The sequence below is a fragment of the Diceros bicornis genome, chromosome 19 (genome assembly GCF_020826845.1).
Source record: "Diceros bicornis minor isolate mBicDic1 chromosome 19, mDicBic1.mat.cur, whole genome shotgun sequence".
Lineage (NCBI taxonomy): Eukaryota > Metazoa > Chordata > Mammalia > Perissodactyla > Rhinocerotidae > Diceros > Diceros bicornis.
This window is the reverse complement of record NC_080758.1, coordinates 26,881,320-26,893,520: the sequence shown is the minus strand read 5'-3', so window position 1 is coordinate 26,893,520 and position 12,201 is coordinate 26,881,320. Positions and strand designations below refer to the sequence as shown.

At 46.1% G+C, this 12,201-nt stretch overlaps 1 protein-coding gene across 3 annotated transcripts in view; it reads left to right on the top strand.

Annotated features, from left to right (window-relative positions):
• Positions 1 to 3,556: 3,556 nt before the first annotated feature.
• The window catches only part of MAPRE1 (microtubule associated protein RP/EB family member 1), a 28,908-nt gene continuing 20,263 nt past the window's right edge, over positions 3,557 to 12,201 (top strand). For 2 of the 3 annotated variants that reach the window (XM_058562938.1, XM_058562936.1), the window contains exons 1-2: positions 3,557 to 3,660; positions 8,389 to 8,512. In XM_058562938.1, coding sequence (XP_058418921.1) covers positions 8,392 to 8,512 — 121 coding nt within the window. In that variant the 5' untranslated portion in view covers positions 3,557 to 3,660; positions 8,389 to 8,391. Of the gene's footprint in view, positions 3,661 to 3,920; positions 3,975 to 8,388; positions 8,513 to 12,201 lie in introns of those variants that run through there. The other variant, XM_058562937.1, reaches the window with a different exon arrangement.

The window sequence follows — 12,201 nt, the reverse complement described above, 5'->3', positions numbered from 1 at the left end:
ACTGAGACTCAGAGAGGGCCCATAGCATAGCCAAGGCCACACAGCCCGTGGGAAAGGAGTTGTGAGTCGGAATCTGTTCTGTGAAGCCAAAGTCTACTACTGTTTCTCCTTGGTCTCCTGCATCTATTTACTTTTGGGTTTGTGTGTGTGTGTGTGTGTGTGTGTGTGTGTGTGGCGGGGAGGGGGTGGGGAGGGCGGGGTTTGGTTTGTTTTTTGTTTTGCTGGAGCTTGAAACAACCTGCTGCCCTTTGTAGCCCGGGTACATTTGCTTGCCTTCCTCACTTCCTCCTTTCTTACTTCCTTCCAGCCTACCTTCCTCCCCTCCCTCCCTCCTTTCTTCCTTCCTTCTTTCTGTTTCACTTGACTGATTTCTTAAAGTTTTTTTTATTTTAAAATAATTTCAGACTTATAGAAAAGTTGCAAGAATAGTACAAAGAATTCCTAAATATCCATCATCCAAATTCTCTAAATATTAACATTTTGCCACATTTGTTTTGTCATCCTCTCAGTATTAATGTTATTTTTTTCCGAACCATTTGAGGTTAAGTTGCAGACATGATGTCTCTTTACCCTTAAATCATTCAGTGTGTATTTCGTAAAAACCAGAACATTCTCTTAGATAACTATACTACATTTATCACAGTGAGGAAATGAACATCTATTCACTTCTTTATCTAGTCTACAGACCTTATTTAGATTTTGCCAATTGCTCCAAAATGTCTTTATAGAGGAAGAAAAATAAATATATTTTTCTGGTCCAGTATCCATTCCAGAATCATGCATTGTACTTGGTTATTTTTGATTTTTAAAACTTGCATCAATTAATTGTGAAATATGCAAACAGCAGTGCATAAGTCCTGGTGCTTCAGGTCTTATAACCTACCTGTGCTCTCTGAGCTTTGCTTCATCCTGAGGTCTCAGCATTGCAGAAAGAAAAGAGAGGTTGGCATTACTTGAGTTGGTGACTGCATACTCTGAGTCTCAGCACATGCTGTTCTCTGCCTGGAACAGCCTTCTCCCCTTTGCCAGACTGGTCCTCCAGTTCTTTTTTTTTTTTTTTTTATAATTTTTATTTATTTATTTATTTTTCCCCCAAAGCCCCAGTAGATAGTTGTATGTCATAGTTGCACATCCTTCTAGTTGCTGCATGTGGGACGAGGCCTCAGCATGGCCAGAGAAGCGGTGCGTCAGTGCGCACCCTGGATCCGAACCCGGGCTGCTAGCAGCGGAGCGCAAGCACTTAACCGCTAAACCATGGGGCCAGCCCCTCCAGTTCTCACTAATTTCAGGAAGCCTTCTTTGCCCCTATCCTAGGCAGGATTAGGAGCCATTCTCTAATCTGAGCACTCCTTCCCTGTGGATAGATAGAAGAATCTATCTCAGCATAGAGCACTCTGCATTATAATTTCTTATTTTTGTAGTTGTCTCCTCCATGAGCTCGTGAGGTCCTTAAGGCAGCTGAGACCTCCCAACACCATTCTTTAGTTCAATAAACTTGTCATGCAATTGGAAAACTCAGGCCTTAAAGTCATAGTTTTTTGTTTTTGGAGAGGAGACTCAAGAATTTCTATCTGTGATAATGAGATTACTATACATATTAAAATGGTTGCTTAAAGACTTATATTAAAGTCTCCTGCTGGAGAAAAAGCTATTTCTCCTGCTGGGTGGAAATTGTTTTTTCTTTTTACTCTCTGTCCTTTTGCAGTCAAGGCTTAATCTGACCCAGATTACCTTGGATAGTCCCCTGCTCAGGGAGGAGAGTGGACTTGGAGCAGATCATGTGCCCCTCTCTCATTTCTTTGGGAGCTGTCTCCTGGGAGGGTAAATGAGTTTTATTTTGGAGGCCCTTGCTTGGAAACCTCCTGGGATGCCCTGTGTCTGCAGAACCAGGTCCAAGCTCTAGTCTGGCACTTGAGGCTCTTCTTGTCGTGGCTTTCTCCACTGATCTCATCTCCCACACTAATGTCCTTCCTCCAATCAAATTGGCCTTTAGAGAATGCTGACAACAATTAATTGACATGAATTGAATATTGACATTAACTGAAGGGACTCAGAAATCACTAACATTTAATTGAGCACATACTATGTGCTAGGAGTGGTCTATGAACTTTACACACATCTCATTTAATTGTAACTCTTAGCAGAGTCAAGATTTGAACCCAGACCTGCTGGCTTTGCTACCCATGAAATTCACTTACTTTGTTGGGAACTTAATGTTCTCCTGTATAAAATGGGGGTAACACATGTTGCCACAAAGGGCTTAAGAATATCTATCTTTACTCAATTATCCATGCTTCGTATCAATTCACTGTAATGCTAATATTACTACTATTGCTATAATCATTTGATTACAGGGCTCTTTGCTGTATCCCCTTGTTTGCTCTTTCCTGCCCCAACCCTTTCGCCGGGTTAACATCTCATCTTTTAGGGCAAGTCTCATCTCCGGGAAGCCTTCCCATACTGCACAGGTGAGGTCAGTTCTCCTTGTGATGTACTCTTGGAGCTCTACATACCAGAGAGACAGCCAGGGGTACTGGTGGTTAAAATATTGAAATACCTCCAGATCGCTTGATAAACAGCTCCTGCCCCAGCTCCCCACCCCATTCTTCCCTGAACATCTCCCCAGGCTTCAGCAAGTGACTGGGTGAGAACTGGACCCTACTGCATGCAACGCAGGTGCCATCACCCCTGCCGCATGCCGCTCCTGCCTAGCACTAAGGCTGGTTTGTAATTCAACAGTGACTTGTATCATTAGTTATGGCCTCTGCCTCTCCTGTTAGAGTGGAAACTTGGAAGTGCTCAGAGGCTAGGTCTGGGTTTTGCTCACCATCAAATCACTAGAGCCTGATTGATCGGGGAGAATAAATATTTGTTGAACACATGAATAAAGGACATCTAGACAAGGAAACCAGCCCGAAACGTGGATCAGCCTCTGTGATGCTGGGCAAGTCAATTGACCTCTCTGAGCCTCAGTTTCCTCTTCTGTAAAGTGGGTGTAATTCATTCTTTCAGCAAGTCTCTACTAAGAACCTATGTGTCAGGCACTGCGACACAGCCGAGAACAGGACTGAGAAGATCCTTGCTGTCGTGGAATTTACGGAAAGGCAGACAATAAAGGTGTAAACAAATAAACAAGATGACTTCATAAGGAACTAAGAAGAAAATAAATGGATGATGAGATTACGGGATCATTATAGAGCGCTCAAAGAATGTGTCTCTGAGGTGACTTTTAAGTCTTTCCTCAAAGCGCCTATCAATAACCCATTTTTGTACAAATTCATTGTAAAACCAATTTTTTTTCGGCTACTGGGATGGAGAATTTGGAACTGGATCCCGCCTTCTAGGCGGAGTCACACCCGGCCCGAGGCGAGATCTCATTGGCTGCGGCAGACCACGTGGCTGCACGGCTCCGACAGTCGGCGCCCCGCCCCTTGGGCGCCTCAGCCGTCGATCAAGGGCCGGGCTCCGCCCCCGGCGCGAGGCTGTGTCCCTCTCTATAAAAGGAGCCGGCGGGCGATGACGAGCCTTTACGTCGGCGCGTAACCGGGGGCTACGTGTGAGGTCATCGCGCGGGCGCGCGGGCGGGGTCGGGCGGTTTGAACGAGACGAAGACGGAACCGGAGCTGGGACGGGCCCTGGACGCTGTCCCACGGAGAGCCGGTAAGCCGGTTAGCGGGCACGGGGCGGCGGCCGGGGGGGCCTCGGGCCGGGCAGGCGCCGGCGGGCCCTGCGAGCGGTGCGCGGGCCGCTCCTCACAGCGGTGCGGTTCGGGCCGGGTGGGGGAAGGGCGGGGCCGTGACCCGGCGCGCGCGGGCTGGCTGGGGGGCGCGCGCTCCGCTCCGCCGGGGGCGGGGCCTCGGGCCGGAAGTGGGGGCTGCCCCTGGGCGGCGTGGGGGTTTCTGGGCCGCAGCCGAGGTGTGGAACCGGGACAGCAGTGGCGGGAGGTATCCGGGTGGCCGGGGACCGGGTAGGAGGTGCGTGTGTATGAAGTGGGTCCTGCTGGGAGCTCTGGGGACGCCCACTCTAAGGCAGTGTCGCCTGATGGATGAGAGTTCGGGTTTTGGAGTTAGACTTGGGTTCCATTGCCTCCTGTGTGACCTTGGGCAGGGGCTTTAACGTCTCTGGGCCCCAGGTTCCTCATCTGTAAAATGGGGACAATGATAATACTACATACAGAAAGCGCTTATCGCGGTGCGTGGCAAAATGTAAATGGACTCCTTCCTTTCTTCATTGGGTATTTGTTCAGTGCCTCCTAGGTGCTAGACGCTGTGTTGAGTGCTGGCTGGACACCCGGAAGCAGGAGGGCTCTTCAGGAGTCTGCATTGTGGTGGGGAGACAGATAGGGAATAACAAAATGAATATGCATATGGACAAGACAATTTCATATAATTACTAGGAAGATGATATAACAGGGTGCTATGAACAGTGCTTTTTCAGTCTGCTTTACAGCTGCCTTGGGGTACCGCAGGGCAGAGTGTGGCCCCTGCCCCATTTTGGGGACGAGGATCCTGAGGCCTGTTGAAGGAAGGTACATCAAGTCCGGTGTCCCCCTTTCTGATGGGGTATCTCTAAGAATAGTAATAATAATAGCAGCCATTTGCTAATTGGGTACTTGTGTGCCAGACATTGTGTTAAGTGCTTGATGCCGCATTGTGATTTGATTTCACTGTCTGTAAGAGAGATTATTTTCATTTTACAAAGGAGGGGACTGAGACTCTGAGTGGTGAAGTCCAGCAAGTGGCTGAACCCACATCTGTGACTCCTGAGTGCAGGCTTTTAACCTCTATATTATATACACTCTATATACACCGCCTCCCTGAGGTCCAGAGCTAGATAGCACGTTTCGTACAAATGCGCCCTCTGTGGTGGCGTGTCAGAACGCCTAGCACAGTTTCTGGCACAGAGGGAAGCTTAGGACATGATGTGCTTTCCACTGAAGTGTTTTCAGTTGGATTCTCATTTAATCCTCACCATCACCTCGTGCAGAAGATATTGCTGTTCACCTTTTACAGGTCAGCCATTTATGATCCAGAAAGGTGAGGTGTTTACCCAGGGCCATATGCGTTTTTTTCTGGTGGCACCTCTCTCCCTTGTTCCATAGGGCACAGTAGGGTGCCTTGAAAGTAATAGAGTGCTCATCAGCCAGCATTGAGTCAGAGTGGGTTTGGGAACCTGCTAGGACAACTGCTGAAGGAGGAGAGAGACCTGGGGAGGTGAGAAGGACCTTTTTCAAGGCAGTTGAAACCTGGATCAAGGAGCCTTTTAAGGGTGATGTTTGCGTGGTGGTCTTGGAGTCTTCCAAGCAATGGAAGCCTGAGGCCAAGCAGTGGAATCCTTATGGGGGAAGAGTGAGCTGTAGCTAACTGTAGCTCTGAGAACTAGGCTCTGTTTTGACTGCCTAGAAGAGCCAACTAATTGCTTTAATCAGTGGATGTTTATTGCACATCCGCAGGGTGCCTAACCTTATGTAGTTAGTGGCTGCAGAGTTGGCGGAGCACATGGGACCAGGTATTAATGTACTGCTAATGAAAGAGTGTTAAATTATATGATGATGAAAGGCCATTAATGTTTTCTGGGCTGGGGTGTGGTCAGGAGACACACGTGGCTTAACCAGCTGCTTACATTTTATGGTAGCATGACACACACAATCCCTAATGTGTGTATGGATGTTACCAAAATAGATTATAAGTGCTTAGCCTGGGATCGTGTTTTTTGTTTGGATGTGTCTCTCCTTGGTACCTGATAATAGCATTTTGCACACGGTATGCATATCATTTATTCGTTCATTCAGGGATTTGAAACAGGGGAGGCACTTGATCTGATTTGTGATTCAGGAAATTCTCTCTGGCTGCTGTGTAAGAACAGATTGAGACAGCGAGACCAATTTGGAGGTTGTTGCAGTGGATCCAGATGAGAGATGGTGGTGGCAGGTCTCGGGCACTGTTTCTAGCACAGAGATAGGAGGATGAGTGAGACAAGGTCCCTCCCTGCCTTGGACCTTGTTTGTTTCATACCTGTTGTGTGTCACATACTATGCCAAGTATTTTATGTATCTTATCTCATTTAAACCTCGCCTCGTCCTTTTAGGTGGCATTAACTTGTAAGATAACTGAGGTGTGTTGAAGTTAAGTAACTCGCCCAAGGTCATACAACTAATGAGTGACAGCCTCACATTCAAACCCAGGTCCTCCTGGCTTGAAATCCTCAGCTCTTTGCATAGAGCAGATTGCCTCCTGGCCCAAATGTGGTCCAGGAATGATGTGGAAATGAAGACATAATGACAATCCAGTGTGGTAATGCCTCTGGTAGAGTTTGAATGAAGTGCTGTGGGAACATAGGGATTAATTTCCCAGTGGAGTCAGGAACTAAATTGTGTTGGCTTCTTGTATAACATGGTTTTATCATCTGAGTTTAAAAATGTAAGAATGTTGATGGTTTGCTTTCTGAAAAAAGTTTATATGGATACATTTTTCTCTCTTTGACGCTGGCTTGCCAACCTGAAAACAAGGAGCATTTACTGAGCACCCACTGTGCACGAGGCACTGTGCCAAGTGCTGTGGAGGATGGGGGATGTGAGGGCCCAGACCTGATAAGGCATTTCCCTCTCCAGACCTCAGGCAGCCCTGCTCATGAGAGGGGATGGGATGGGTAGACCTCCGTCTCTTCCAGCGCTCATGTTCTGTAGCTCTGTGACTCAGGAGGCTTGCAGCAGCCGAGTGCAGGGGACGGTGTGGCAAGTGGGAAGACCAGCTCGTACACTAGTCACTAGGTGGAGGAAGTGAAGTGCTACAAGAGAGCATCGGGTCTCATGGTGGTTCCAGATTTGCTCTGAGTTTTTTTTTTTCCCTGTTGGTAATATTGATGTCTCATGAAATGAGGAAAATTATGTGTCAAGGTCACTATGAAATCCAGTGTTGTATAGTTGTGTGTCCTCATGGTAATTGCCCAGGAATTTCATTTAGGTCTGGATTAGCCTGCCCTTATCTCATATTGCTTGAGGCTTCTCTTCCCTCTATGTGTTCTCTGCCAGCAGTCAGGGTGATCTTTTTCAAACAAATGAGAGTGTGGTTCTACTCCACTTAAATTCCCACAATAGATTCCTTATCAGTTAGAGAATAAAATCCAAACTCCTTACCATGGCCTGCAGAGTCCTAACAGGATCTGGCTTCACTTCTTTTCCCACTCTGTTCCTGCTCTCCCTCTTTGCTCACTGGGCCATCGCCACCCTTCCATCTCCATGTGTCTGCTTCCTTCTAATTCTTAAGCTGAAATGTCAACTCAGAGAGAGAGGCTTTCCCTGACTGCATTCTCCACCACCCCCATTGCCTAAATGGTCGAAATGAAATGACATTTGTGTATTTGGTTAGTGTCGGACTTCCACTACTAGAATGTGAAGTCCCTTTGGACAGGCAACTTGTCTCTCCTGCTTACCTGTTTCCCGGTCCCTAGTGCAGTGCTCGGTAAACGTTTATTGACTGAATGAGGATGACGCCGGCAGCCACGTTTCATAGCATTTTAAATTAATGTATTTCTGTGTGTTCGTCGTTTTGAATTTGAAGGCCTGGCATAAAGATGAGGGGCAGCATTTTCTAGGCAAGGGGAAAGAGTGTAGATGATGGGGCTGGGCAGGCTTGGCTGCCAATTCCCAGGGCTTCTCTGTTGAGCCTCTCTTTTCTCATCTGTAAAATGAGGAGAATGAAGTGCACCTTTCAGAGAGTTGTCAAGTTTAAAGGACAAGTGTCTGTGAAGCTTCTGGTGCCTAATAGGCCCTCAGATGCCCTCCGGTCCCCAGGTGGCTCAGCAGAGAATTAGTACCAAGGACTCTTCACTGTAAGGTTGTTTGCTACCACCTTTGTGGTACTTAGGTTATTGAAAAGCTTATTTACTTTTTTGATTATAAAAGTGGATATAGTCTTTATTTAAAGAAAATTTGGAAAATGGTGAAAAGCATAAAAAGAAATTAATAAGAGCCCACCATCTGAAGAAAACCGCTGTAAACATTTTGACATGTTAGTGGATAAGCTTGGACTGGTGTGTTCTAAACAGAGAACGTTCTTGTTTGACCATCAGCCTCCCTTCATAAAGCACTTAATTATCCCTTTACTCAGTGTCTCTTATTGCTTAAAATTTTATACCAGTCACTTTAAAATGAGGCCTAAATTTCTGGCTGGCTCGTGTTGGGCATTTCATTCCAGGTCGTGTTAATGTGTGGAAATCCAGGCTGATGGCTGGAATCCTAGTGTCTGTGATTTGGCCTCTTGGGGAAGAAGATGAGGCTTAAAAATTGAGTGTTCCCATAGGTCTCCTCTGGGTGACTCTCCAGGAAATGCCTGCTCTCCCTTGCATACCTACTAATGCGAGCCCTTCTCTCTTCCTCACATGCTGTAGAAGATGGCAGTGAACGTGTACTCAACGTCGGTCACCAGTGATAACCTAAGTCGACATGACATGCTGGCCTGGATCAATGAGTCTCTGCAGTTGAATCTGACAAAGATTGAACAGTTGTGCTCAGGTAAGAAAAATGCAGTAGACCACTTTTCCAGGAAAGCCTGCAGGTCCTTCAGGAATGGCCAGGCCTATATCTGACTGCAGAAGCCACACATTCAGGTTCTGTGTTAGGGCTGCTGCATTTCTTCCTCCCATCCCTGCCCTGATTCTACTTCTGAAAGGAACCGCACTTAAAAAGAGCATGCTTCTGGCCTGTGCAGCCACCATTTCCTGCTGTAGAGACTGCATTTTGAGGCCTGCAGCTTAGCCCCAACTTCTCTGTTGGTCTGCATTCTTGTGCATCCAGATTTGAGATGTTTTATTTGAGGACAATAATTGTAATTGTTCTAGTTCTATATTAGTTATCACTGGCATTTCTTATTCCCAAGTAGCACAAGACTTAAGTCAGGCAAATGCCATTTCAGCCACAATTTTATTGAACTACTGTTTAATAAGAATTTGGCAGAGAGGTAATGATTTAAAACCAGAACAGGGGCCGGCCCCGTGGCATAGCGGTTAAGTGCGTGTGCTCCGCTGCTCGCAGCCAGAGTTCGGATCCCGGGCGTGCACCGATGCGCTGCTCATCAGGCCATGCTGTGGTGGCGTCCCATATAAAGTAGAGGAAGATGGGCATGGATGTTAGTCCAGGGCTAGTCTTCCTCAGCAAAAAAGAGGAGGATTGGCATGGGTGTTAGCTCAGGGCTGATCTTCCTCACACACACACACAAAAAAGGAGAACAAAACCATGTTCTGTTTCGTATGTAATAATTATATAACATTTTAGAAAACTAGAAAGGAGAAAATAAAAAATGCCAGTAGTTGCATTATTCAGAGAAAGCCACTGTGTGGATGTTTTCTGTGCACTTAGATAGTTATATATATTCCAGCTTTTTTTTTTTTGTGAGGAAGATTAGCCCTGAGCTAACATCCATGCCCATCTTCCTCTACTTTATATGGGACACCACCACAGCATGGCTTGACAAGTGGTGTGTCGGTGTGTGCCCAGGATCCGAACCTGTGAACCCCGGGCCGCTGAAGTAGAGCTCTTGCACTTAACCGCTACGCCACCGGGTCGGCCCCCCAGCTTTTTTTTTTTACTTAACGTTATATTGAGGATATTCTGTAGTGTCATTCAGTATCTTGGAAGTGTTTATTTTTAATGGCTGTTTGCTGTCTCTTTCCATAGATATGGTGGAGTTGTTTAATATCTTCATAATTTTTGGACATTTAGATTGTTTCTAATTTTTCCATTGTGAATAATGGCTAGGTTGGGTATCCTTTAACATAAATCTTACCTCTGTTTGTTTACTCAGTGATGCCTAGAAATGGAATTACTAGATTAAAGAGTAGAAACTTTAGGCTCTTGGTAATTATTTTTCATAAAGGTGTTATCAGTTTCTACTTCCTCTAAAGACTTCCTGTCTCACCTTTTGAGAGTTCTGCTGAGTGCCTTTGACTGTCCTGACAGATAGAAGGGGAAGTCAAGAATATTCCAGAAGAAGGATGAGATGTGTATCCTAGTGCTACTTAAATTCTTATCTTGTTTGTGGGATAGAGAGTTAGAACCCTCAGCTTCTCCCAGTAACAAGAACAGTAATCCTTTAATGGACTGCTTGTGTGTCAGGGTCATGTAAATGCCTTTCAAATATCTCTTCATTTCGTTATCTCTATACCTCCATGAGGTAGGGATGTTTATTAACGCCATCTTACAGGTGGGGAAATGGGCTTAGAGAAATTGAGTAACAAGTCCAGGGTTATGCAACCAGAACAGAATTGAGACTTGAACCTTCATTCATGTCAAGAGCCCGTGCTCTTCAACCCCTGTACACTGCTTGCTCTCCAAACTTTCCTTTTCTGACTGGTGCCATTTGGATTGATTTAAAATGATTGCTCTCATTTGTGTGATTTTTTTTTTCCTTGATGAAGTCAGCTTTTGTACTTCCTTATTTAACAGCTGGGTCCTGGTCTTGGTCTTGCTTGTCTTGTTACTTCCCCTGCGAGGGTTAATCTCAGTTTTACAGGGGGCACAGGGGGGCTCCATGTGAAGTTGTACCGTGAAGCAGTGGTGCCCGAGAGTTACGCTGATCAAACATTAATCAGTTTCTTAGCCATGGGCACAGGTTGTTAGCCTTAGATCTGTGTTGCCGTCCCCCATTTTCTGTTAGTTTCCTCAGTTTCATCGCCACATCCCCATTTGTTTGAGGCTTTTAAAGCACTTGTGTGCCCCGTGATTTGTGACTAATGTGGGGATGAAGTCATCCTAGTTTTCACTGGAGCCAGCTTTTTCACCAGCAATATCTCTCTAAAATTTACCTCTTTCTAGAAGTACACTCCAAAGTATATTCCACTTAGTTATTGGAAAATGAGGTCTCTTTTCACGTGTAGATAAGTTGTACATGTGCTGATCTGGCTCCAGATTTCTCTTATTCAGAAAGGGAGCTGTCATGGATTGTCAGGACTGGGCATGAAGAGGCTTCAGTCTGCTCTGAGCCCTGTGACTTTGGACCAGTGTTCTGGTTCCTCATCTGTAAACTAGGGTAGTGGGACCTGGCCCCCTATTGGGCTGTTGTAAGGCTCACTTGTGAAAACAGCTCTCAGACATTGATTCTGGGCCAGACCTGGCGGGGGGGGGGGGGGGGGGGGAGGTGGTGGGGGGTGGTCAGTATAGCTCTCTCGAGGGAGGGCACATCCTTGTTTTAAAGAGGAGGAGACTGCCCATGGGGTACAGCTTATGCCTTACAGAGCCTAGTTTTGAACCCAGATCTTTCTGACCACACAGCACATACTTTTTCTGCTGTGTACATGTTAAATCTTTTAAAAAGAAGCATTTGGAAGCAAGTTAAACAAATGTAAATTATATAATTAATTACACTGATACTGTCTCGTTAAAGAACTGTGAAGAATTTCAGCTTTGCCTGCCATTTTTCTTATCCTAAAGTGCTTTTCCTCAGTAGAAAGTGGTAAGTGCAGGACACTTAACTGTGATTTGTAAACAAACTTGTGTTCATTCATAGCTAGTTCTTTTTTTTTTTTGGTAGGGAAGAGTGGCCCTGAGCTAACATCTAACATCTGTTGCCAATCTTCCTCTTTTTGCTTGGGGAAGATTGTCTCTGAGTTAACATCTGTGCCAGTCTTCCTCCATTTTGTATGTGGGACAGCGCCACAGCATGGCTCGATGAGTGGTGTGTAGGTCCTAACCTGGGATCTGAACCTGTGAACCCTGGGCTGCTGAAGCAGAGCGTGTGAACTTAACCACTACGCCACCGGGCTGGCCCTGCTAGTTCTTGTTTTTGAGAGCTGTGTAGGACTTCTCTCAGAGTATGTAGATGGTTGCATTGTGTTTCACATTGGTGTTTAGAAAACCGGGTCTTGGCTTCCAGTATGAGACCACACAGGATGAGCTGCAGACCCTGTGTCCCTGAAGAAGGCCTGCTGTCAGAGAATTGGAGTCATAGAGAAAGTGAGGCTCCTCAGATCCTTGCTAAGTTTACTGAGGCCCAAGGAGAATCCCAGTAGCCTTTAACAGTGATGCGTGGTCCCTCCTGATACCTCTGATGAGCACAGTATCAAGCAGACCAGAATTCTCTACCAAACCCAAGCTTTGAAAGATAGGACTAGGTTTTTCCCTTGAGAGGGCAAAGCTGTGGGGCCCTACACTATTAATGTGTTGGCTGCCTGTGAAATGGCTGAGTTTTGTCAGCATTGTGGGCTCCC